Source organism: Neopsephotus bourkii, unplaced genomic scaffold (assembly GCF_033783945.1).
Source record: "Neopsephotus bourkii isolate Nb327-2 ecotype Australia unplaced genomic scaffold, CSIRO-AGI_Nbou_v1 NB_1455, whole genome shotgun sequence".
Lineage (NCBI taxonomy): Eukaryota > Metazoa > Chordata > Aves > Psittaciformes > Psittacidae > Neopsephotus > Neopsephotus bourkii.
In genome coordinates this window covers 41992-69385 of record NW_026901932.1, presented here as the reverse complement: position 1 = coordinate 69385, position 27394 = coordinate 41992, and the positions used below count along the sequence as shown (strand labels likewise).

At 57.2% G+C, this 27394-nt stretch overlaps 2 protein-coding genes across 2 annotated transcripts; one reads left to right on the top strand and one right to left on the bottom strand.

The window, feature by feature from the left end:
- Positions 1–6: 6 nt before the first annotated feature.
- LOC133220616 (thioredoxin-like protein 1) lies at positions 7–2351 on the bottom strand (the record flags this gene model as incomplete). The annotated part of the gene is made up of 4 exons (XM_061368860.1): positions 2251–2351; positions 2012–2108; positions 1059–1232; positions 7–86 (listed from the first exon to the last, which is right to left on the bottom strand). Coding segments are annotated over exons 1-4 (449 nt in total), but the record flags the coding sequence as incomplete, so codon positions are not given.
- A 2281-nt stretch (positions 2352–4632) lies between these two features.
- LOC133220619 (WD repeat-containing protein 7-like) lies at positions 4633–26560 on the top strand. The gene is made up of 26 exons (XM_061368864.1): positions 4633–4791; positions 5900–6006; positions 7317–7395; positions 7468–7642; positions 8404–8483; positions 9307–9426; positions 9504–9649; positions 9754–9856; positions 9974–10106; positions 10196–10444; positions 12103–12323; positions 12430–12625; positions 13768–13973; positions 15564–16303; positions 17257–17336; positions 18648–18766; positions 18850–18973; positions 19207–19320; positions 20315–20545; positions 21037–21223; positions 23952–24069; positions 24176–24325; positions 24407–24489; positions 24686–24785; positions 25057–25161; positions 26357–26560. Exons 1-26 carry the CDS (start codon positions 4633–4635, stop codon positions 26558–26560), a joined length of 4329 nt encoding a protein of 1442 aa, XP_061224848.1.
- Positions 26561–27394: the final 834 nt, after the last annotated feature.

The window sequence follows — 27394 nt, the reverse complement described above, 5'->3', positions numbered from 1 at the left end:
CGGCGCAGGCAGTTCTCGAAGCCGTGCTCGTCGCTCTCGTTGAGGCACTCGCAGCCCGCCCGGTTCACGAAGGGCAGCAGGTCCATCTGGGGGCATGGGGGCGCTATGGGGGGCTATGGGGGGCTATGGGCAATGGGGGGATATGGGGGGATATGGGGGGCTATGGGGCGCTATGGGGGGATATGGGGGGCTATGGGGGGCTATGGGGGGCTATGGGGGGGATATGGGGGCTATGGGGGGCTATAGGGGGACTATGGGGGGAGAGGGGTACAAAGGGCAGCAGGTCCATCTGGGGGGATATGGGGGGCTATAGGGGGGCTATGGGGAATGGGGGGCTATGGGGGGCTATGGGGAATGGGGGGCTATGGGGAACGGGGGGCTATGGGGAATGGGGGGTACAAAGGGCAGCAGGTCCATCTGGGGGTATGGGGGGATATGGGGCGCTATGGGGCTATGGGGGGCTATGGGGGGCTATGGGGGGATATGGGGATATGGGGGCATATAGGGCTATGGGGGCTAGGGGGCTATGGGGAGCTATGGGGATATGGGGGGATATAAGGGGCTATGGGTGGGGGGCTATGGGGAACGGGGGGCTATGGGGAATGGGGGGTACAAAGGGCAGCAGATCCATCTGGGAATGGGGGGCAATGGGGGGCTATGGGGAATGGGGGAGGGGGGTAAGGGTGGGGGTGCTGGTTGGGGGGGATGGGGGTGAGCCCTGCATCCCATAGGGGATGATCCCTATATCCCAGAAGGAATGAGCCCTATATCCCATAAGGAATGATCCCTATATCTCATAGCGAATGCTCCCTCCATTGTATAGGGAATGATCCCTCCATCGCATAGGGAATGATCCCTGCATCCTATAGGGAATGCTCCCTATATCCCATGGTGAACACTCCCTCCATCCCATAGGAAACGATCTGTCTATCCGATAGGCAATGATCCCTATATCCCAAAGGGAATGATCCCTCTATCCCATAAGGAACGCTCCCCCCACAGCAGAGGCAGAGCTGCAGAGCACCCCATCGGGTTCCCCCCCCCCAGGGATTCCATACGTATCCCTTGGGGATGTCGGCGGCGTCGCCGGGCCCGGGCTCGTTCTCCAGGAGCTGCCTGATCTTCTCCTCCAGCCCCAGGGGGTCGGCGCCCTGGTACTGCTCCAGGCGCACTTTGTTCCGGAAGAACAGGAACGTCGGCGTCGCCGCGATGCCGTTGGCGGCCGCCGTGCCCTGCCAAGACGCCGGTCCCCAAGGCGGGAAGGCACATTCAGTCCCATGGAGGCCCATTCAGTCCCATGGAGGCTCATGGAGGCCCATTGAGGCCCATTCAGTCCCATTGAATCCCATTGAGGCCCATTGAGGCCCATTGAGGCCCATGGAGGCCCATTGAGGCCCATGGAGGCCCATTGAGGCCCATTGAGTCCCATTGAGGCCCATTGAGTCCCATTGAGGCCCATGGAGGCCCATTGAGGCCCATGGAGGCCCATTGAGTCCCATTGAGGCCCATTCAGTCCCATTGAGTCCTTATGGAATGGGCTCTCTTCCCAAGCAGAATTCCCAGTCACCCCCATTGAATCCTTATGGAATGGGGTCTCTTCCCAAGCGGAATTCCCATTAACCCCCATTGAGTCCTTATGGAATGGGGTCTCTTCCCAAGCGGAATTCCCATTAACCCCCATTGAGTCCTTATGGAATGGGGTCTCTTCCCAAGCAGAATTCCCACTCACCTCCATCAACCCCATTGAATCCTTATGGATTCGGGTGTATTCCCAAGCGGAATTCCCATTCACCTCCATCACCCCCACTGAATCCTTATAGAATGGGGTCTCTTCCCAAGCAGAATTCCCATTAACCCCCATTGAATCCTTATGGAATGGGGTCTCTTCCCACCCTTTCCCAAGCAGAATTCCCACTCACCTCCACCCCCCCACACACCCCCAAGCGTTTCCCCCATTGAATCCCTATGGAATGGGGGTCTCTTCCCGGCCTTTCCCAAGCGCAATTCCCACCTGGCACTGGTGCACGTCCACCTCCAGGAAGGCGGCCTGCGGGTACTTGGTGCTCAGGGAGCTGAAGGCCGGCGCTATCCTCAAGCAAGGCCCGCAGCTGCGGATACAGCAGAGGGATCCATAGGGATGCGCATCCCAAGGGAAGCGGGAACAGCCCCAATCCCATGGGATCGCGTCGGGAAGCGAACGCTTCCCTAGGCCGCAAAGGCCTGCGCCGGGCCTGCTCCGGGCCCGCTCACCCGCGCATGGTGAACTTGACCACGGCCAAGCGGGAGCCGGCGGCGCCCAGCTCCGGCTGGAACTCGGCGTCGTTCGCGATCACCTTCACCCCCCCCATGGCGCCGGGACGAGGAGGAAGGAGGAGGAAGAGGAGGAGGAGGAAGCGGCACCGGCACCGGCAGCGGCACCGGCGGAGGAGGGACCCGGCGCGATCTGCAGCGTCACGGCCGGAAGCGGCGTCCGGCGTGCACCGCGCGACGCATGCGTCGCTGACAGCGCGGCCGCCATTTTGGGTGAGGGCAAAGGGAGCGGCGGACATTTTAGATAAGGGAAAAGGGGGAGGAGGCACGGCCGCCATTTTGGGTGAGGGCAAAGGGAGCGGCGGACATTTTAGGTAAGGGAAAAGGGGGAGGTGGCGCGGCCGCCATTTTGGGTGAGGGCAAAAGGAGGCGGTGAACATTTATGTAAGGGAAAAGGGGGGAGGCGGTGTCGCGGCCGCCATTTTGGGTGAGGGCAAAGGGAGAGGCGGACATTTTAGGTAAGGGAAAAGGCGGGGTGTGGCGAGGCCGCCATTTTGGGTGATGGCAAAGGGACGCGGTGAACATTTATGTGAGGGAAAAGGGGGGGGCGGTGGCACGCCCCCCCTTTTTGGGTGAGGGCAAAGGGAAGCGGCGGACATTTTAGGTAAGGGCAAAGGAGGGGAGTGAGGTTCGGCCGCCATTTCGGCTGAGGGCGAAGGGAGCGGCGGCCATTTTAGGTAAGGGCAAAGGGGTTGATGTGGGGCGGTCCCCATCTTGGGCAAGGGGAAAAGGAACCGGCGGCCTTCTCAGGTAAGGGCAAGGGAGGAGGTGTGGCGCGGTCCCTGTTTTGGGTAAGGGGAAAAGGAACCGGCGGTCTTTTCAGGTGAGGGTAAAAGGAGGGGGGTGTGGCGCGACCGCCATTTTGGGTGAGGGCAAAGGGAGGCGGCGGCCATTTTAGGTAAGGGTAAGCACGGGGTATGCAGGGAGCGGCCGCCATTTTGAGCGAGGGCAGAGGGAGCCGGCGGCCATTTTAGGGGGTGTGGCGCGGCCGCCATGTTGGGCTGAGGCGGGCTGAGGGGGAAGGCGGGGCGTTGGGGCGGGCGGGGTTGATCCTATGGGATCGGGAGGAGCCGATTCCAGCTTTGGGACAGGATGAGGGCTGTAACCGCGGGGTTTATGACCCACGAGTGACGGGTGGAAGCGGAGGAGGCGCCGTGGCTGAGGGGATGCGCAAGGCACCGGGGACGGAGGCCGCCGCCAGCCGCTGAGGTAAAGCTGCTCCCCTTCGGTTAACCCTGGGTCAAATCCACCTCCTTCCCAATGCCTTACCGCCATTAAACGGCTGGGAAGGGGAAGAATGCGCTGCAACCCACGGGTAACCGCCGTGCCGCCGGTACCGGAGCCCTCCGGGTCCCCGCCGCTCCTCATTGCGGCCCACGGAGGGCCGGGGCTGAGGCAGAGGCAGGGAAGCCATTGAACCCCGCCATCACCTCAGCCCCTCCGCACGGTCGCTATGGCGACGCCTCCTGCCGTCAGTGAACACGGCGGGGGCCGGGCGGGTTTTACGACAGCGGCGCCCGCATCACGACAGCCGGCGGCGCTTTGCGGCCCTGTCAGCGGCGCCGGGAGCGGGAGCCAGCGGTAACGGGGCCCGGTTCCTCCTCAGGCCCCATTGAACGGGGCCGTGTTGTGGGGGGGGACGGGTTTCTAACACCGTGCTACCGGATACCCCCCGTTATACAGCGGGGTTGGGTCCGGTTCGGGGGTGTAGGCCGCAGGCAGGCTCGGTTGCGTGCTCCGGTAACGGAAGGGATAAGCCTTGGTAGGGATTAAACGGCTTCTAATGGCGGCGGGGGGGGGTTTGGTGCTAAGCAGGGGTGATGCAGATGGAAAGGGAAAGGAAGGGCTCGGTTTAACCCTTAAGGGCAATGGGGGGGGCTTGGTTTAACCCCTAAAGGGGGAAGAAGGGTTTATGTATTAACTGTTTCCTATTCCCATTGGGAATGCCGTGGGAGCTGCGTTGGGAACGCTTTGCAGCAGCCCTATGCCTTTATGTTTCTATTGATATTCAGTGTCTAAGACCCCGTTCCAGCAGTGAATGGGGGCCGGTGGCGTTCCAGAGGGCTGGAATCCCAAGCGAGGATGCTTTTCCCCTATTTATTGTAATGTATTCCGGGTTTATTCCTGCTCTTCTCCCATTTCCCATGCCCCAACATGCAGCGCATCCCACTATTTCCCTTTGCCTCCATGCTATTCCCACATGGAAAAAGGGCAGGAATCAGCCCCAAACGCCGATGAAACCGCTCCAATGGGCTCATTCCCACCATGAGGAACACCGTTATCCCTATGGATCCCTGCTTTCCCCTTAGGTATCACAGCCCCATGGCCGGGAACAGCCTGGTCCTGCCCATTGTGCTATGGGGCCGCCGGGCCCCCACTCACTGCGTGTCCTCCTTGCTCCTCATGGATGAGGTGCCCGTGGTGGTGACGGGCTGCCAGGACGGGCAGCTCTGCCTTTGGGACCTGGCTCCGGACCTGCAGGTAAAGGGGGAACCCCGCTGTTCTCCCCTATGCGCCGCTCCTTTGGGCATGGAGCCCATAGAATCCTATAATAGGGTTGGGAAACACCATAACATCGTCACCTTCCAACCCCTTTGCCATTGTTCCCGTTTTCCATGTGATGCTATGGGTGTTCCCAATATCCTAAGGAATGCCGCTATGGGATGGCTCCCCCCCATAGTGAAAGCATCCTTATCCCATAAAGGGAATGGATGGCAGGGCCCAATCCTGGTTGTGGGGTGGATAAAGGGGTGCCTTATCCCGAATCCCAATGGGTTTAAGCAGGGAAAGGGATGGGGAGCCGTTGCCTTCCGATAGGGTTAGTGGCTGCGGGGGTAGAAGGGATGCTGTGCAAAGGAGGGGATCCATCCCATAATAGGGCTGTGGATAGGGGCTTGTGGTGTTGCTTATGTTATACACGGGGGGTTTTCCATGCTGGATGGGTGGGATGCGGATCCAATGGGATGGGGATGCGTATCCTATGGGATGGGGATGCGGATCCTATGGGATGGGGATGCGTATCCCATGGGATTGGGATGTGTATCCCATGGGATGGGGACATGTATCCCATGGGGTCGGGATGCGTATCCCATGGGATTTGGGATGTGTATCCCATGGGATGGGGATGTGTATCCCATGGGATGGGGACGTGTATCCCATGGGATGGGGACGTGTATCCCATGGGATGGGGACGTGGATCCCATGGGATGGGGACGTGGATCCCATGGGATGGGGACGTGGATCCCATGGGATGGGGATGTGTATCCCATGGGATGGGGACGTGGATCCCATGGGATGGGGATGTGTATCCCATGGGATGGGGACGTGGATCCCATGGGATGGGGATGTGTATCCCATGGATATTGGGATGTGTATCCCATGGGATCGGGACGTGTATCCCATGGGGTCGGGACGTGTATCCCATGGGGTCAGGACGTGTATCCCATGGGGTGGGGAGGAGTATCCCATGATATTGGGATGCGTATCCCATGGGGTCGGGACGTGTATCCCATGGGGTTAGGATGTGTATCCCATGGGATTGGGACACGGATCCCATGGGATCAGGTGCATTCGGGCCCTGTCCCCCCAGCTGAAGCCTCGGGCCCTGCTCTTTGGCCACTCGGGCTCCATCACCTGCCTGGCCAAGGGCTCGGGGGCCGGGCAGCAGCCCCACGTGGTGAGCGCCTCGGAGAGCGGGTGAGTTCCTATGGGATCAGCCCCGCATCCCGGCCTCGGGAATGGGGACCGCAGTGGGAACATCCCATGGGAAACGGGGATGGGATGGGATTGGGGATGGGATGGGATTGGGGATGGGAAGGGATTGGAGATGGGAAGGGATTGGGGATGGGAAGGGATTGGGGATGGGATGGGATTGGGGATGGGAAGGGATTGGGGGTGGGAAGGGATTGGGGTTTGGGATGGGATTGGGGATGGGATGGGATTGGGGATGGGAAGGGATTGGGGATGGGAAGGGATCGGGGATGGGATGGGATTGGGGATGGGAAGGGATTGGGGATGGGAAGGGATTGGGGATGGGAAGGGATTGGGGATGGGATGGGATGGGGGATGGGAAGGGATTGGGGATGGGAAGGGATTGGGGATGGGAAGGGATTGGGATGGGATGGGATTGGGGATGGGAAGGGATTGGGGATGGGAAGGGATTGGGGATGGGATGGATGGGGATGGGAAGGGATTGGGGATGGGGATTGGGGATGGGAAGGGATTGGGGATGGGATGGATGGGGATGGGAAGGGATCGGGGATGGAAGGGATCGGGGATGGGATGGGATTGGGGATGGGAAGGGATTGGGGATGGGAAGGGATTGGGGATGGGAAGGGATTGGGGATGGGAAGGGATTGGGGATGGGATGGGATGGGGGATGGGAAGGGATCGGGGATGGGAAGGGATCGGGGATGGGAAGGGATCGGGGATGGGAAGGGATCGGGGATGGGAAGGGATCGGGGATGGGATGGATCGGGGATGGAGGGATTGGGGATGGGAAGGGATTGGGGATGGGATGGGATCGGGGATGGGATGGGATCGGGGATGGGAAGGGATCGGGGATGGGAAGGGATCGGGGATTGGAAGGGATCGGGGATGGGAAGGGATCGGGGATGGGAAGGGATCGGGGATGGGAAGGGATCGGGGATGGGAAGGGATCGGGGATGGGAAGGGATCGGGGATGGGAAGGGATCGGGGATGGGAAGGGATCGGGGATGGGATGGGATCGGGGATGGGAAGGGATCGGGGATGGGAAGGGATCGGGGATGGGAAGGGATCGGGGATGGGAAGGGATCGGGGATGGGAAGGGATCGGGGATGGGAAGGGATCGGGGATGGGAAGGGATCGGGGATGGGAAGGGATTGGGAAGGGATTGGGGATGGGAAGGGATTGGGAAGGGATTGGGATTTGTGATGCGACCCCAAGCCCCCATCCCCCCCCATCAGTGTTCCCCAATGAGGCGCAGCAGCCGCGCTGCCATTCCCACTGTTCCCCTTTCCCCCTAGAGAGCTGTGTTTATGGGATGTCACCGACGGGCGCTGCCTCGAGTTCACCAAGCTGGCCTGCACCCACACAGGCATCCAGGTGAGCCGGGAGCCATCCCACTGGGATAACGGGGAATCCCCTATCCCCACTGCAATACCGCTGCTCCACCAGTTCTACCAGAGCCCCGTGGGATCCCAGCGGGAAGGGAGGCTGCTTTGCCACGGCCAGTATCCCGAGATCCTCGTCCTGGATGCCGCCAGCCTGGAGGTGCTCTATTCCCTGTTATCCAGGATCGCTCCCGATTGGATCAGCGCCATCAGCATCGTCCCATCCGCACGGAACCAAGGTATCGGGGGGTTTCCCATGGGATTCCATGAATCCCAAGGGAAAAGGGAGGGGGTTTCCCATGGTATTCCATGAATCCCAAGGGAAAAGGGGGGGGTTTCCCATGGTATTCCATGGATCCCAAGGGAAAAGGGGGGGGGTTTCCATGGTATTCCATGAATCCCAAGGGAAAGGGGAGGGGGTTTCCCATGGTATTCCATGGATCCCAAGGGAAAAGGGAGGGGGTTTCCCATGGTATTCCATGAATCCCAAGAAAAGGGGGGGTTTCCCATGGTATTCCATGAATCCCAAGGAAAAGGAGGGGGTTTCCCATGGTATTCCATGGATCCCAAGGGAAAAGGGGGGGGGGTTTCCATGGTATTCCATGGATCCCAAGGGAAAAGGGGGGGTTTCCATGGTATTCCATGGATCCCAAGGGAAAAGGGGGGGGTTCCCATGGTATTCCATGGATCCCAAGGGAAAAGGGAGGGGGTTTCCCATGGTATTCCATGGATCCCAAGGGAAAAGGGAGGGGGTTTTCCATGGTATTCCATGGATCCCAAGGGAAAAGGGAGGGGGTTTTCCATGGTATTCCATGAATCCCAAGGGAAAAGGGAGGGGGTTTCCCATGGTATTCCATGAATCCCAAGGGAAAAGGGGGGTTTTCCATGGTATTCCATGAATCCCAAGGGAAAAGGGAGGGGTTCCCATGGTATTCCATGAGTCCCAAGGGGGAGCGGCTCATAGGGGTTAATGGGGGCTCTGTTTTGTGCCCCCGCCCAGAGGACACGGTGATGGCCGTATCCGTCACCGGCACCCTCAAGGTGTGGAGCATCGCCTCGGGAGCATCGCCTGGGATGCAGGTAAGGGAAAGGGAGGGTATCGGGGTTATTCCTGCTGTTGGGAATGCTCCCGTCGGGGTTCCCACTGTGCCCATGGAGCACGGGATCCCATCCTGTTCCATCGCTTTGGGGGAGAATTCCCAACTTTTCCATGGATTTCATTAGGAAAAAGCCCGGTTTTTCCTTGTTTTGCTTAATAATTGGTGTTAGTGTGGAGATAGGGGTGCCCCCGTTGAGATATGGGGTGCCCCTATTGAGATAGGGGTGTCCCCATTGCGATAGGGGTGTCCCCATTGAGATAGGGGTGTCCCCATTGAGATAGGGGTGTCCCCATTGCGATAGGGGTGTCCCCATTGAGATTGGGGTGTCCCCATTGAGATAGGGGTGTCCCCATTGCGATAGGGGTGTCCCCATTGAGATAGGGGTGTCCCCATTGAGACAGGAGTGCTCCCATTGAGATATGGGTGCCCCCATTGAGACAGGGGTGTCCCCATTGAGATTGGGGTGCTCCCCTTAAGGGTGTCCCCATTGAGATAGGGGTGCCCCCACTGAGATATGGGTCCTCCCCTTAAGGGTGCCCCCATTGAGACAGGGGTGCCCCCATTGAGACAGGGGTGCCCCCATTGACACAGGGGTGCTCCCCTTAAGGGTGCCCCCATTGAGATATGGGTTCCCCCCCCCCATATCCCCCTCTTTCCCAGTCCCATCCCTCCCTTTCCCCGCCCCGCATCCCTCGGGAACGCCGCCCTTCCAAAGGGAACACCCCCCCCCCCCCAATGCTTCCCAATGGCCCCGCTCCCCCAGCGTCGAGTCCTTCCCCCCCATTCCCATGGGAATCCCCTAGGACGCGGCCCCGCTCTTCGAGGAGGAGTCCAAGCCCCTCTCTTACCCCAACTGCCGGAGCCTCTCCCTGTGCCCCTTCGCCGCCAGCTCCCTGCTGCTCGTCTGCTCCCAGTCCTGGCAGGTAACAGCCCCATCCCATGGGATGCGCCTTTTCCATAGGGAATCCCATTGCATCACCCCCCCATTGCTTCCCTGCAGCTCCTGGATGCTGGGGATTATTCCCTGCTCTGCTCCGTTCCCATTGGGAAGCAACGGGCTTGGAGCGGGGGGGAATTCCTGGCCCTGGAGCGGGTCATTGTATGGAGCGAGGAGGGGCGGAGCTTCATCTATGGGCTACCAAGCAGGTAGGGACCGCAGCGGCGTTCCCGGTGTTCCCTGTATCCCAATGGGAACGGCGCTCAACGGCCTCCATTCCGCCTTCCCCATCCCTTTATCCCCGTTCTCCCAGTTGCCTCCCAGCCAGCGCTTCCTTCCGGAGCTCCGTTGGGATGAGCATGGACAAGCGCATCCCACCTTCCTTGCTCGCCGTGCTGGATAGAGCGGAGCAAGAGGTGAAAGCAACCGGTTCCTATTCCCGGAAACCCTTTGGGATCGATCCCTTAGGGAAAGGGGGGGGTATCCGGGTGATTCCCATTGGTTTTCCATGCTTCCCATTCCCGATCCCGCAGCTCCTCATCTGCCCTCCGCTCACCCGCTTCTTCCACGGCCACAAGGCTCTGCCTCCCAGGCTCCTCATCCAAGGCGATTCATCGGGAAGGCTTTCCCTTTGGAGCATCCCGGATACCCTGGAGCCCACTAAAGGTATCCCAAGCATCCCAGTTGGGATAATGGGGTCGCTATTCCAAGCGGGAACGCGGAGCATCCTCACCAATGGTTTCCTTGTGCTCCAGGCCTGCAGCCCACGGCTTCCCTATCCCTTCAGGAAGCCTTTGAGCGGCTCCGTCCCCATCCGGCCGGGATCATCGACCAGCTGAGCCGCATCCCGAACCGCCCCGATCCCATTGAGGTGACCGCCAGCGTCTACATCCCGCTCCATGGGCGCCTGGTGTGCGGCCGGGAAGACGGGAGCATCGTCATCGTCCCCGCCACCCAGACGGCCACGGTGCAGCTCCTGCAGGGGGAGCACGCCCAGCGCAGGGGTAACTGGGAATGGGGTTGGGAATGGTGCCGCCTTCCCGAGGGTGAAGGGGAAAGAGCCAAAGGGAGGCGTCAATGGGGCGCTGGGGTGTGGGAATGGGTGAACTGGGAGATGGGGTTGGAGGCAGGGGATCCAGGCTGTGGGATGGGGCTGCAGGAAGGCGTCAGCTCCATCCCGCTCCTTATCCTCCTTGGGAATGCTTTGGGATGGGTTGGGGTGCTCATGGGACAATGGGGTGCAAGGGATCCCCATTGGAACCCAATGAGCATCCTCTTTCCACCGCATCCCATTTGGTACCCAAAGCTCCTTTACCCCATGCAATCCAATGGGATGCGGGTGTCAGGAATCTCCCAGCCTCATTCCCAACTTCCTGTTCTCCCAAGCTCCATCCCATTCCTTATTCTCCTTGGAAAAGGTTGGGAATGCTTTGGGATAGGTCGGGATGCTCATGGGACAATGGGATGCAAGGGATCCCCATTGGAACCCAATGAGCATCCTCTTCCACCACATCCCGTTTGGTACCCAAAGCTCCTTTACCCCATGCAACCCAATGGGATGCAGATGTCAGGAATCTCCCAGCCTCATTCCCAACTTCCTGTTTTCCCAAGCTCCATCCCCCCAATCCTCCTTGGAAAAGGTTGGGAATCCTTTGGGATGGGTCAGGATGCTCATGGCACAATGGGATGCAAGGGATCCCCATTGGAACCCAATGAGCATCCTCTCCCTCCTGCCACATCCCATTTGGTACCCAAAGCTCCTTTACCCCATGCAATCCAATGGGATGCGGGTGTCAGGAATCTCCCATCCTCATTCCCAACTTCCTGTTTTCCCAAGCTCCATCCCACTGCTTGGGAAAGGTTGGGAATGCTTTGGGATGGGTCAGGATGCTCATAGCTCAATGAGGACCAATGAGCATCCTCTTTCCCCCGCATCCCATTTGGTACCCAAAGCTCCTTTGTCCCATGCAACCCAATGGGATGCGGATGTCGGGAATCTCCCATCCTCATTCCCAGCTTCCTGTTCTCCCAGGCTCCATCCCATTCCTTATCCTCCTTGGGAAAGGTTGGGAATGCTTTGGGATGGGTCAGGATGCTCATAGCTCAATGAGGACCAATGAGCATCCTCTTTCCCCCGCATCCCATTTGGTACCCAAAGCTCCTTTATCCCATGCAATCCAATGGGATGCGGGTGTCGGGAATCTCCCAGCCTCATTCCCAACTTCCTGTTCTCCCAAGCTCCATCCCATTCCTTATTCTCCTTGGAAAAGGTTGGGAATGCTTTGGGATGAGTCGGGATGCTCATGGGACAATGGGGTGCAAGGGATCACCATTGGAACCCAATGAGCATCCTCTTTCCACCGCATCCCATTTGGTACCCAAAGCTCCTTTATCCCATGCAACCCAATGGGATGCGGGTGTCGGGAATCTCCCATCCTCATTCCCAGCTTCCTGTTTTCCCAAGCTCCATCCCACTGCTTGGAAAAGCTTGGGAATGCTTTGGGATGGGTCAGGATGCTCATAGCTCAATGAGGACCAATGAGCATCCTCTTTCCCCCGCATCCCATTTGGTACCCAAAGCTCCTTTACCCCATGCAACCCAATGGGATGCGGATGCCGGGGATCCCCCATCCTCATCCCCCCCCATTCCCTGTCCCCCCAGGTTGGCCCCCGCACCGCACCCTGCGCGCCCACCGCGCCCGCGTCACCTGCCTCCTGTACCCCCATCAGGAAGCGGGGCGCTACGACCGCAGCGCCCTCCTTTCGGGCTCCTTGGACTTCACCGTTATCCTTTGGGATCTCTTCTCGGGGGCCATGCAGCATCTGTTCCACGTGCACGGCGGCGACATCACCCAGCTCCTGGTGCCCCCCGAGACCTGCAGTGTGAGTGGGTGCCCACCCCATGGGGACGCTGTTAAAGGGCACGGATTGGGGTTTCCCCCTTTCCCAGCGCGCTCCCCAATGGTCCCCTATGGGTTTTGTCCCATAGAGCAGGGTGCAGCAATGCGTGTGCTCGGTGGCTGGCGACCACTCGGTGGCGCTGTTGAGCCTGCGGGAGCGCAAGTGCCTCCTGCTGGCATCCCGGCACCTCTTCCCCATCCAAGTGATCAAGTGGAGGCCTGCCGAGGATTACCTGGTGGTGGGGTGCTCCGACGGCTCCGTCTACGTGTGGCACATGGATACGGGTAGGGAAAACCGGGAATAACAGCGGGATGGGGCCCGGTTTCCATTGGGGTTACCCTAACAACACCACCGTGGCGGTGGTCCCATTGATCCCATAGCATTCCCCCTATTCCCAATGGGTTTCCCAGGTGCTTTGGGCCACAATTCCCATTGGGGTTACCCTAACAACACCACCATGGTGGTGGTCCCATCAATCCCATAGCATTCCCCCTATTCCCAATGGGTTTCCCAGGTGCTTTGGGCCACAATTCCCATTGGGGTTACCCTAACAACACCACCATGGCGGTGGTCCCTTCGAGCATCCCGTTCCCTTTATGACCCCATAGCGTTGCCCTTATTCCCAATGGGTTTCCCAGGTGCTTTGGGCCACAATTCCCATTGGGGTTACCCTAACAACACCACCATGGTGGTGGTCCCATCGATCCCATAGCATTCCCCCTATTCCCAATGGGTTTCCCAGGTGCTTTGGGCCACAATTCCCATTGGGGTTACCCTAACAACACCACCGTGGCGGTGGTCCCTTCGAGCATCCCGTTCCCTTTAGGACCCCATAGCGTTGCCCCTATTCCCAATGGGTTTCCCAGGTGCTTTGGGCCACAATTCCCATTGGGGTTACCCTAACAACACCACCATGGTGGTGGTCCCTTCGAGCATCCCGTTCCCTTTATGACCCCAGAGCGTTGCCCTTATTCCCAATGGGTTTCCCAGGTGCTTTGGGCCACAATTCCCATTGGGGTTACCCTAACAACACCACCATGGCGGTGCTCCCTTCGAGCATCCCGTTCCCTTTATGACCCCATAGCGTTGCCCTTATTCCCAATGGGTTTCCCAGGTGCTTTGGGCCACAATTCCCATTGGGGTTACCCTAACAACACCACCATGGCGGTGGTCCCATCGATCCCATAGCGTTGCCCCTATTCCCAATGGGTTTCCCAGGTGCTTTGGGCCACAATTCCCATTGGGGTTACCCTAACAACACCACCATGGCGGTGGTCCCATTGACCCCATAGCATTCCCCCTATTCCCAATGGGTTTCCCAGGTGCTTTGGGCCACAATTCCCATTGGGGTTACCCTAACAACACCACCATGGCGGTGGTCCCATTGACCCCATAGCGTTGCCCCTATCCCCAATGGGATTCCCAGGTGCTCTGGACCGGTGCGTAATGGGAACGACTGGTGTGGAGATCCTGGCGGCCTGCGCCGAGGCGGCACCGGAAGCCCTGGGCCACGGCGCCCTCAACCTCAAGCAGGCCGTGAGCAGGAGGAGCCTGGCGGCCCTCAAGAGCGTGGCCCATCACAAGCTGCAGAGCCTGGCCACCAACCTGCTGGCCCCCGGAGCCGCGGGCAAGGTGGCACTGGGGGCACTGGGAATGGGGGGAGTGGGGGAACTGGGGGACTATGGGGGGAGTGGGGCGGAAAGGGGGACAGAAGACGGGAGGAGATGCTCTGGTGCGCTTTAAAGATGCTTTAATGCACCCTAAAGATGCTTTAATTCACCCTAAAGATGCTTTAATTCACCCTAAAGATGCTTTAATGCACCCGAAAGATGCTTTAATTCACCCTAAAGATGCTTTAATTCACCCTAAAGATGCTTTAATTCACCCTAAAGATGCTTTAGTTCACCCTAAAGATGCTTTAATTCACCCTAAAGATGCTTTAATTCACCCTAAAGATGCTTTAATTCACCCTAAAGATGCTTTAATTCACCCTAAAGATGCTTTAATGCACCCTAAAGATGCTTTAATTCACCCTAAAGATGCTTTAATTCACCCTAAAGATGCTTTAATTCACCCTAAAGATGCTTTAGACCCTAAAGATGCTTTAATTCACCCTAAAGATGCTTTAATGCACCCTAAAGATGCTTTAATTCACCCTAAAGATGCTTTAATTCACCCTAAAGATGCTTTAATTCACCCTAAAGATGCTTTAATTCACCCTAAAGATGCTTTAATGCACCCGAAAGATGCTTTAATTCACCCTAAAGATGCTTTAATTCACCCTAAAGATGCTTTAATTCACCCTAAAGATGCTTTAGTTCACCCTAAAGATGCTTTAATTCACCCTAAAGATGCTTTAATTCACCCTAAAGATGCTTTAATTCACCCTAAAGATGCTTTAGTTCACCCTAAAGATGCTTTAATGCACCCTAAAGATGCTTTAATTCACCCTAAAGATGCTTTAATTCACCCTAAAGATGCTTTAATTCACCCTAAAGATGCTTTAGTTCACCCTAAAGATGCTTTAGTTCACCCTAAAGATGCTCTTCTTCCCCTAAAGACACTCTTCTTCCCCCAAATCTGCTCTTTTTCACCCTAAAGATGCTGTTTTTCCCCTAAAGATGCTCTTCTTCACCCCAAATCTGCTGTTTTTCACCCTAAAGATGCTGTTTTCAACCCCAAATCTGCTGTTTTTCACCCTAAAGATGCTGGTTTTCCCCCCAAATCTGCTGTTTTTCCCCCCAAATCTGCTGTTTTCAACCCCAAACCTGCTGTTTTTCACCCCAAATCTGCTGTTTTCAACCCCAAATCTGCTGTTTTCAACCCCAAATCTGCTGTTTTTCACCCCAAATCTGCTGGTTTTCACCCCAAATCTGCTGCTTTCAACCCCAAATCTGCTGTTTTTCCCCCCAAATCTGCTGTTTTCAACCCCAAATCTGCTGTTTTCAACCCCAAATCTGCTGTTTTTCCCCCCAAATCTGCTGTTTTTCCCCCCAAATCTGCTGTTTTCAACCCCAAATCTGCTGTTTTTCCCCCCAAACCTCCCATTATCCCTAAATCTGCTGTTTTCACCCCAAATCTGCTGTTTTCAACCCCAAACCTGCTGTTTTTCACCCCAAATCTGCTGTTTTCAACCCCAAACCTCCCATTATCCCTAAATCTCCCATTTTCACCCCAAATCTCCCATTTCCCCCCCCTTTAACCCCATTTCTCCTTCCCCAGGACTCCCTCCCCAAGCACCCCCCTCACTCCCTCATGGTCCAAGCCCTGAAGGCCTCGACCTGGGACGCCGCCATCCACGTCCTCTTCTTCGACGTGGAGGCCCTCATCCTGCAGCTGCTGAGCGAGGAAGCTTCCCATTGCTCCCAGTGCCCATCCCAGTCCCCATCCCAGTCCCATCCCGACGCTTGCCAAGGCCTGCCCAAGGGCTCCTCCTTCCTGAGCCCGCAGCGCGCCGCGGTCCTGCTGCAGCAAGTCAAGGAGAGCATCAAGGAGAACATCAAGGAGCATCTCTTGGATGAGGAGGAGGAGGAGGAGGAAGCAGGGAGCGGATCCCATGGGATCGGGGCCCATCGGGAGCACCGCAAGCCTCTGACCCTATTGGAGCCCAACGTCACCATGGATACGGCCAAGCTCTTCCTGTCCTGCCTCCACGCTTGGGGCCTGCACCCCGCCTTGGACCAGCTCTGCTTGGAGCGCTTGGGGATGCTCAAACCCCATTGCTCCGTGGCCTTCGGGTTCTTATCCCGGGGGGCCCACATGTCCCTCATGCTGCCGGGTTATGACCGAGCCTTTGGGGCCGACCCCATAGGGAGCGAGGATCCCATAGGGAAAGGCACTTATGGGGTATCCCGAGCCGTGAGCACGCAGCATCTCCTCTCCATCATCTCCTTGGCCAACACGCTCATGAGCATGACCAACGCCACCTTCCTGGGACAGCACCCCCACAAGGGGCCCTCCAGGTAGGGAACCCTCATCCCAATGGATCCCATTGCTCCCCATCCTTTGGGAATCCCGTTCCCACCCCATCCCTTATGGGAATGGTTTCAAAATGAGGTTTTTCCCACCCCATCCTTTATGGGAACGGCTTCAAAATGAGGTTTTCCCCACCCCATCCTTTATGGGAACGGCTTCAAAATGAGGTTTTCCCCCTTTTTCCCACCCCATCCTTTATGGAAATGGCTTCAAAATGAGGTTTTCCCCCTTTTTCCCACCCCATCCTTTATGGGAACGGCTTCAAAATGAGGTTTTCCCCCTTTTTCCCACCCCATCCTTTATGGGGACGGCTTCAAAATGAGGTTTTCCCCCTTTTCCCCACCCCATCCTTTATGGGAATGGCTTCAAAATGAGGTTTTCCCCACTCCATCCTTTATGGAAACGGCTTCAAAATGAGGTTTTCCCCCTTTTCCCCACCCCATCCTTTATGGAAATGGCTTCAAAATGAGGTTTTCCCCACCCCATCCTTTATGGGAATGGCTTCAAAATGAGGTTTTCCCCCTTTTCCCACCCCATCCTTTATGGGAACGGCTTCAAAATGAGGTTTTCCCCCTTTTCCCCACCCCATCCTTTATGGGAATGGCTTCAAAATGAGGTTTTCCCCCTTTTTCCCACCCCATCCTTTATGGGAATGGCTTCAAAATGAGGTTTTCCCCCTTTTCCCACCCCATCCTTTATGGGAACGGCTTCAAAATGAGGTTTTGCCCCTTTTTCCCACCCCATCCTTTATGGGAATGGTTTCAAAATGAGGTTTTTCCCACCCCATCCTTTATGGGAATGGCTTCAAAACGGGGTTTTCCCCTCTTTTTCCCCACTGATGCTTTGCTGGGAATGGGAACTGGGATTCCCAAGCTTTTTCCCCCCCTTTTAGTGCTTTTCCAGCTCTTTTTCCCCTTGTCCCTGTTCCCGTTCTCCTTAGGCCACCCCGACCAGGCGCCCCCGAGACCCCGAGGGCCAAAGCCCCCCCTGCCATTGCAGCCCAAGGACACATCAAGCAAGGTAAAAGGCATGGCAGCAGTGGGTATCCCATTGGAATATCCCATTGGATAACCCAGAACATCCCCATTGCCCCCTCTTCTTTAGCCATGTGGGATTGGGAACATTGAGATCCCAAAGGGGTTGTGGTAGAGCGTTCCCAAAGATGGGAAAGAAGGGATGCCCTCAGCCTTCCCTATGGAACAGAGAGGGTGGCAGCGATCCCATTGGGAACAGGAAGGATTCACCCCATAGCATCCATAGGGGCGGGGTTTCCCTATTCCCATTCCTAAGAGCTGGGATTTGGGGTCAGGGCCCTATGGTGTCAATGAGCAGCGAGCCATTGGGGTTTCCCAAGCCTTTGGAATGCCGCTCTTCCCATCTTTCCCATCCCCATCCCTGCTCTGGCCTTCCTCACTCTGCTTCCTCTCTTCCTCCTTTTCTTGCCTTGGGGAATGCGATCCCGAAGCCGCTTCCGACGCTGCTCCTCCTTTCCACCCCCCTTTCCTGGTCAATGAAGGTATTCCGGGCTCTTCCCTTCCGTGTTATCCATAGGGATGAGGAAGAGGAGGGGATGGATAAGGGGGGAAAGGCCTGGGAGCTGCGCTGCTTCCTATAGGGAATAGCAGGGAGCAGGGGCCTCCGTGCACTGCTCCATAAACTACTCCATATAAGCCTATTGGAGCTCTTGATGGTACAACAGGGATACTACTAGGAGTAGGGATGCTGTGGGTACCTATAGGGGTGCCTAGGGGTAAATCCATCCTATAGGGATCTAACATGGGGTTGGACCCATGGAAAGGAGCTCTTTATGGTACAACAGGGATACTCCTAGGAGTAAGGATGCTGTGGGTACCTATAGGGATTCCCAGGGGTAAATCCATCCTATAAGCATCTAACATGGGAATAAATGGGGTTGGACCCATAGGGGGGAAGCTCTTTATGGTACAACAGGGATACTACTGGGAGTAAGGATGCTGTGGGTACCTATAGGGATCCCTAGGGGTAAATCCATCCTATAGGGCTCTAACATGGGAATAAATGGGGTTGGACCCATAGGGGGGAGCTCTTTAACAGGGATACTCCTAGGAGTAAGGATGCTGTGGGTACCTATAGGGATCCCCAGGGGTAAATCCATCCTATAGGGCTCCAATATGGAATCAGGGCCCCAAACCCTTCCCAGCAGCCCCTGTGTAAGGCCTGTATCCGTTCCCCTCCATCCCCAAGAGCAATAAAACCGGGGATCCCCATAGCTTTGGGAACTCCCCCCCCCTTTTCCCTGTGTTTCCCCCGCTGATCCCACGCCTTTTCCCTTGGGATGCTCCCTATGGACAGGCTGGAGCCAGCTGGCGGCCATGCACTGCGTGATGCTCCCGGACCTGCTGGGCCCCGCCGCCTTCCGCCCCCCCCTGCTGGAGATGCTGGCGCGCCGCTGGCAGGACCGCTGCTTGGAGGTGATGCTGGCCCCATTATCCCAGCCCATTCCCATGGGAAACCCGCCCCGCATCCCATGGGATGCTCCCATTGGCTTCCCTAGGTGAGGGAGGCGGCGCAGGCCCTGCTGCTGGCTGAGCTGCGCCGCATGGAGCAGGCAGGGAGGAAGGAGACCATCGATGCTTGGGCTCCCTATCTCCCCCTTTACATGGACAGCGTCCTATCCCGTGAGTCCTTGGGGAAAATCCCATGGGATAACCCCATTGGGAACCCCCCCCCCCCCCCTTTCCCCATCCCACCTTCCCATAGGGAAAGCTGCTCCAAAGGGGGCTTTGCCCCATCGATGAGCCGTTCCCTGCTTCCCAAGCAGGAATGACTCCGTGACGCCGGGGAAAGTGGGATTTGGGAATGGGAATGGGGTTTTCCCATGGATTCCCAGGGTTTTGCATGGGGTTTGCAGCTGGAGTGAGCACGGAGGCCGTGCAGATGGGCAGCACCAGCCCGGATCCCATGGGAACAGAAGCCAAGGTGCAGGAGGAGGAGCAGGAGCTGGGCGATGACGACATTCCAGCAGGTGGGAATCATCCCTGGCATGGATCCCTATGGGATGGGGTGGCTTTAAGGGTCTTTAGGGCCAGTTCCCAATGGGCATGCTGCTCTAGGCAGGGACAAGAGGGAAAATCCCATGGGATTTGAGGGCACGGCACCATCCCCATCCCTGCTCCTTCCCATGTGGACCACAAGAGGGAGCTGTGGCTATGGGCATGAGCCATGGGTTTGGGATGCGCCTGGGTTCCGCAGGGATTTTGGCCTTTTCCATGGGTTTTCCAATGGGAATGGGGGTGAGGAACGCTCCTATGGGGATGGATCCAGTAGGAAAAGCTGCTTCCATAGAGCCGATCCCAGCTCCCCAGTGCTTCCAGTTCATGTGAAGAGCATCCTTAGGGTGGCGGGAGGCGGGATGCATCCCTTGGGATGCAGTGAGGGATGCAGGAGGAGGGGAATGGCTGCTCCCATGCTGTAGGAAGCTGTTCCCTACTCCATGCACATCCGGATCCGAATCCATGGGGTTCAGCCAAGCAGGGGATGGGATATGGGGAGGATTTCATTCCATAAGGACTGGGATACACTGGGAGCATATCTGTATGGATAATAGATAGGGATATCCGTTCTATAGGGATAATAGATAGGGATAGCCATTCTGTATGGATAATAGATAGGGATATCCGTTCTATAGGGATAATAGACAGGGATATCCGTTCCATATGGATAATAGATAGGGATATCCATTCTGTATGGATAATAGATAGGGATATCCATTCTGTATGGATAATAGATAGGGATATCCATTCTGTATGGATAATAGATAGGGATATCCATTCTGTATGGATAATAGACAGGGATACCCATCCCATATGGATGCTAAGGGGCTGTATATGGACAACAGACAGGGACAGCTCCTATCCTGGCAATGAGGATGACGCAGGAGCACCCCCCCCATCCCTACAACCCCCCCATTCCCCAACGGCACCGGCCCCATTCCCACCCCTTCCATCCTCCCCTTGCAGCCTGCCTGCCCCCGCTCAAGAAGGCCTCATCCTCATCCTCCTCCTCATCCTCGGAGGAGAGGAGGAAGCAAGCCACCGCCATCATCCTATTGGGGGTCATTGGGGCCGAGTTCGGGGCCGAGATCCAGCCCCCCCGGCTCCTGGCACGGCCCCGCAGCTCCAGCCAGGTTCCCGAGGGCTTCGGCTCCACCAGCGGCACCGCAGCCGATTATTCCCTAGCCAGGCACACGTGTGAGTATCCCCAGGACCGGGCACCCCAGATCCCATTGCAACGCAGCAGGGCGCCCATCATTAACCCCCCTGTTCCCTATGGGAGTCATAACTCCATGCAATCCCGCTCTTTATTCCCATTGGGATGATGGGGCGCGCTCCGTTCCCATAGAAACCAGCCTGGTGCTGTGTATCCCATAACTCTCCATGGGTTTAAGGCAGGGAAAGGATGGGATGAGCTGGGATAGGGGGAAGATGAAGATGCTCCAATGGGAGCGAATAGGGTTCTATGGGGGGGGGGGTTAGGCCCTTTATTCCCACATCCCACTTTGTGCTTGAAAGCAATGCTATCCCCATTCCAGAAGTGTGGAAAACACCCTCCTTGCCTTTAATGGGATGGGGGGAAGCCCTTACTGGTGTTGCGGGATGAGGTGGATAACGCCATCCCTGCCCGTTCCCAACGCTCCCCATTATTCCCTATGGGATTCCCCCTTTGTGTCCCCCCTACCCAGGCAAGGCCCTGACCTTCCTGCTGCTGCCATCGCCCGGCTCCCGCCCGCCGCCTCCCAGTGCCCTCCGCCGCAGCGCCATCGACCTCATTGGCCGCGGCTTCACCGTCTGGGAGCCCTACATGGACGTGTCGGCCGTGCTGCTGGGGCTGCTGGAGCTCTGCGCCGACGCGGACAAGCACCTGGCCAAGTACGGGCTGATCCCAGTGGGCCCCAGTTGGGGACTGGGATGGGGATGCGGTAATGGAGAAACGGGGGGGAGGCGGGGATTGGGTACCAATCGGTACCCAGTGCGTCACAGCATCGCTTTGAGGATGGGGCATCCCCAGCATCTCCTTGCCACCCATTCCAACATCCCATTCCCATCATAGGGAATCACTTCCCATGATCCCATCCTCACCTTCATCCCCAGCATCTCCTTCCCACCCATTCCAAGATCCCATTCCCCTCATAGGGAATCACTTCCCATGATCCCATCCCAATCTTCATCCCCTTCATCCTCCTCTTCCTCAGCATCACCCCTGGTGCTGGTCCAGCACTTGGGTACCAATCGGTACCCATTGCATCACAGCATCACTTTGAGGATGGAGCATCCCCAGCATCTCCTTCCCACCCATTCCAACATCCCATTCCCATCATAGGGAATAGCATCCCATGATCCCATCCTCACCTTCATCCCCTCATCCTCAGCATCATCCCTGGTGCTGGTCCAGCGCTTGGGTACCAATCGGTCCCCACTGCATCACAGCATCGCTTTGAGGATGGGGCATCCTCAGCATCTCCTTGCCACCCATTCCAACATCCCATTCCCATCATAGGGAATCACTTCCCATGATCCCATCCTCACCTTCATCCCCAGCATCTCCTTCCCACCCATTCCAACATCCCATTCCCATCATAGGGAATCACTTCCCATGATCCCATCCTCACCTTCATCCCCAGCATCTCCTTCCCACCCATCCAACATCCCATTCCCCTCATAGGGAATCACTTCCCATGATCCCATCCTCACCTTCATCCCCTCATCCTCAGCATCACCCCTGGTGCTGGTCCAGTGCTTGGGTACCAATCGGTCCCCAGTGCATCACAGCATCGCTTTGAGGATGGAGCATCCCCAGCATCTCCTTGCCACCCATTCCAACATCCCATTCCCATCATAGGGAATCACTTCCCATGATCCCATCCCCTTATCCTCATCCTCAGCATCACCCCTGGTGCTGGTCCAGCGCTTGGGTACCAATCAGTACCCACTGCGTCACAGCATCGCTTTGAGGATGGAGCATCCCCAGCATCTCCTTGCCACCCATTCCAACATCCCATTCCCCTCATAGGGAATCACTTCCCATGATCCCATCCCAATCTTCATCCCCTTCATCCCCTCATCCTCAGCATCACCCCTGGTGCTGGTCCAGTGCTTGGGTACCAATCGGTCCCCACTGCATCACAGCATCGCTTTGAGGATGGAGCATCCCCAGCATCTCCTTCCCACCCATCCAACATCCCATTCCCATCATAGGGAATCACTTCCCATGATCCCATCCCAATCTTCATCCCCTTCACCTCCTCTTCCTCAGCATCACCCCTGGTGCTGGTCCAGCGCTTGGGTACCAATCGGTCCCCATTGCGTCACAGCATCGCTTTGAGGATGGAGCATCCCCAGCATCTCCTTCCCACCCATCCCAACATCCCATTCCCATCATAGGGAATCACTTCCCATGATCCCACCCCAATCTTCATCCCCTTCATCCCCTCATCCTCAGCATCACCCCTGGTGCTGGTCCAGCGCTTGGGTACCAATCGGTACCCACTGCATCACAGCATCGCTTTGAGGATGGAGCATCCCCAGCATCTCCTTCCCACCCATCCCAACATCCCATTCCCATCATAGGGAATCACTTCCCATGATCCCATCCCAATCTTCATCCCCTTCATCCTCCTCTTCCTCAGCATCACCCCTGGTGCTGGTCCAGCGCTTGGGTACCAATCGGTCCCCATTGCGTCACAGCATCGCTTTGAGGATGGAGCATCCCCAGCATCTCCTTGCCACCCATTCCAACATCCCATTCCCATCATAGGGAATCAGTTCCCATGATCCCATCCTCACCTTCATCCCCCACACACCCCCCCACCACCAACCCCCACCACACACACACAAACATCCCCAGCATCTCCTTGCCACCCGTTCCAACATCCCATTCCCCTCATAGGGAATCACTTCCCATGATCCCATCCCCTCATCCTCACCCACACACCCCCCCACCACCAACCCCCACCACACACACACAAGCATCCCCAGCATCTCCTTCCCACCCATCCAACATCCCATTCCCCTCATAGGGAATAACATCCCATAACCTCATCCTCACCTTCATCCCCTCATCCTCAGCATCATCCCTGGTGCTGGTCCAGCGCTTGGGTACCAATCGGTACCCATTGCATCACAGCATCGCTTTGAGGATGGAGCATCCCCAGCATCTCCTTCCCACCCGTTCCAACATCCCATTCCCATCATAGGGAATAGCATCCCATAACCTCATCCTAACCTTCATCCCCCTCCTCATCCTCAGCATCACCCCTGGTGCTGGTCCAGCGCTTGGGTACCAATCGGTACCCACTGCATCACAGCATCGCTTTGAGGATGGGGCATCCCCAGCATCTCCTTGCCACCCATCCAACATCCCATTCCCATCATAGGGAATCAGTTCCCATGATCCCATCCTCACCTTCATCCCCTCATCCTCAGCATCACCCCTGGTGCTGGTCCAGCGCTTGGGTACCAATCGGTCCCCATTGCATCACAGCATCGCTTTGAGGATGCAGCATCCCCAGCATCTCCTTCCCACCCATTCCAACATCCCATTCCCATCATAGGGAATCACATCCCATGATCCCATCCTCACCTTCATCCTCTTCCTCAGCATCACCCCCGGGCTCCCCCTGAGCCCCGCTGCCGACTCGGCCCGCTCGGCTCGCCACGCTCTGGCCCTCATCGCCACCGCCCGGCCCCCGGCCTTCATCACCACCATAGCCAAGGAGGTGAGACCCCAGCCCCCCCTTTTCCCATGGGATTTCCCCCTCCCCCCCCTTCCCACGGCAACGGGCAGCCCCAGTGCATCCCAGTCGCATCCCTGCCCTCTCCCAGGTGCACCGGCACACCGCTCTGGCTGCCAACAGCCAATCCCAAGCCGCCGTCCACACGCCCACCCTCTGCAGAGCCAAAGGGGAGATCCTGAGGGTGCTGGAGATCCTCATTGAGAAGATGCCCATGGATGTGGTGGATTTGCTGGTGGAGGTGAGCTGCTCCCTAGGGATGCGCCAATGGGAACCCCGTTTCCCTATGGAATGACGCGGGTGCCTCCCGTCCCCCTTGCAGGTGATGGACATCGTCATGTACTGTCTGGAGGGCTCCTTGCTCAAGAAGAAAGGCCTCCAGGAATGCTTCCCGGCCATCTGCAGGTGGGAATCCCATGGGAATGGGTCCTTCAAGCGCATCCCCATTGGATTATAGGGACGCCAAACTGGGATAGAACCAGTTGGATGGGGACGGGATTAAACACGTCCCGGTGTTAAGCTCTCTCCCACCCCACACCATGCTTGCAGTTCCCACCCTCTGATCCCATCGGCATTCCCTGTATCCCATTGTTCCTCCCAGGTTCTATATGGTGAGCTATTACGAGCGGAGCCATAGGATCGCGGTGGGAGCTCGCCATGGCTCCGTGGCCCTCTATGACATCCGCACTGGGAAGTGCCAGGTAAGCCATGGAATTCCAGGCCTTTATCCTTAGGGTTTCCCTAAATACCCCCCTTTTCCCCCAAATCCCAACCTCTCCCCTCCCATTCCCCACTATCCCATTGGTCCTGCCTCCCTTTGGAAGCCATTGGATGGGGATGGAGAGGGCAATGGTGTTCAATAGGGGATGGGTGCCATAGAGAGGCCCCCATTCCCGTTTTCCATAGGGATGTGCTCCAAAGCTCATACTGGGAATGCCCAACCCCATTCCTTGTCTTTTCCCTCTTTCCCAGACTATCCATGGCCACAAAGGCCCCATCACCGCAGTGGCTTTTGCTCCTGATGGCCGGTACCTGGCCACCTATTCCAATGCTGACAGCCACCTCTGCTTCTGGCAGGTAAGCTGGGATCCATCCCTGTATCCATAGGGATAGCTGCAACGGGGAGGGATGGGAATGGTCCATGGGGGAGATGGGGATGGGTCCATGGTGGAGATGGGGATGGGTCCATGGTGGAGATGGGGATGGGTCCATGATGGGGATGGTTCCATGGTGGAGATGGGGATGGGTCCATGGTGGAGATGGGGATGGGTCCATGGGGGATGGGGATGGGTCCATGGTGGAGATGGGGATGGTTCCATGGGGAGATGGGGATGGGTCCATGGTGGAGATGGGGATGGGTCCATGGGGGAGATGGGGATGGGTGCCATGGTGGAGATGGGGATGGGTCCATGGTGGAGATGGGGATGGGTCCATGATGGGGATGGGGATGGGTCCATGGTGGGGATGGGGATGGGTCCATGATGGAGATGGGGATGGGTCCATGGTGGAGATGGGGATGGGTCCATGATGGGGATAGGGATGGGTCCATGGTGGGGATGGGGATGGTTCCATGATGGAGATGGGGATGGGTCCATGATGGAGATGGGGATGGGTCCATGGTGGAGATGGGGATGGGTCCATGGTGGAGATGGGGATGGGTCCATGGTGGAGATGGGGATGGTTCCAGGATGGGGATGGGGATGGGTCCATGGGGGAGATGGGGATGGTTCCATGATGGGGATGGGGATGGGTCCATGGTGGGGATGGGGATGGTTCCATGGTGGAGATGGGGATGGGTCCATGGTGGGGATGGGGATGGGTCCATGGGGGAGATGGGGATGGTTCCAGGATGGGGATGGGGATGGGTCCATGGTGGGGATGGGGATGGTTCCATGGTGGAGATGGGGATGGGTCCATGGTGGGGATGGTTCCATGATGGAGATGGGGATGGTTCCATGGTGGAGATGGGGATGGGTCCATGGTGGAGATGGGGATGGTTCCATGATGGGGATGGGGATGGGTCCATGGTGGGGATGGGGATGGGTCCATGGGGGAGATGGGGATGGGTCCATGGTGGAGATGGGGATGGGTCCATGGTGGAGATGGGGATGGGTCCATGGTGGAGATGGGGATGGGTCCATGATGGAGATGGGGATGGTTCCATGGTGGAGATGGGGATGGGTCCATGGTGGGGATGGGGATGGGTCCATGGGGGAGATGGGGATGGGTCCATGATGGATCTGGGGATGTCCCCCCATTGCTCCCATTGCAGATGAACACCTCCCTATTGGGCAGCATTGGGATGCTCAACTCGGCCCCCCAGCTCCGCTGCATCAAAACCTACCAGGTCCCCCCAGTGCAGCCGGCCTCGCCGGGCTCCCACAATGCCTTGCGCCTGGCCCGCCTCATCTGGACTTCCAATAGGAACGTCATCCTCATGGCCCATGATGGCAAGGAGCATCGCTTCCTGGTCTAAGGTAACCCCCAATGGCATTCCATAGGGATTTCCAAGCTCCAAAGGGGATATTCCCACTCCAAAGGGGGATATTCCCGCTCCAAAGGGCGATATTCCCAATCCAAAGGGGGATATTCCCACTCCAAAGGGGATATTCCCACTCCAAAGGGGGATATTCCCGCTCCAAAGGGCGATATTCCCGCTCCAAAGGGGGATATTCCCACTCCAAAGGGGATATTCCCACTCCAAATAGGGATATTCCCACTCCAAAGGGGGATATTCCCGCTCCAAAGGGGGATATTCCCACTCCAAAGGGGATATTCCCACTCCAAAGGGGATATTCCCACTCCAAAGGGGGATATTCCCAATCCAAAGGGGGATATTCCCAATCCAAAGGGGATATTCCTGCTCCAAAGGGGGATATTCCCAATCCAAAGGGGATATTCCTGCTCCAAAGGGGGATATTCCCGCTCCAAAGGGGGATATTCCCACTCCAAAGGAGGATATTCCCACTCCAAAGGGGGATATTCCCACTCCAAAGGAGGATATTCCCATTCCAAAGGGGATATTCCCACTCCAAGGGGGATATTCCCAATCCAAAGGGGATATTCCCACTCCAAAGGGCGATATTCCCAATCCAAAGGGCGATATTCCCAATCCAAAGGGGGATATTCCCACTCCAAAGGGGGATATTCCCACTCCAAAGGGGATATTCCCACTCCAAAGGGCGATATTCCCACTCCAAAGGAGGATATTCCCACTCCAAAGGGGATATTCCCACTCCAAAGGGGGATATTCCCACTCCAAAGGGGATATTCCCACTCCAAAGGGCGATATTCCCACTCCAAAGGGGGA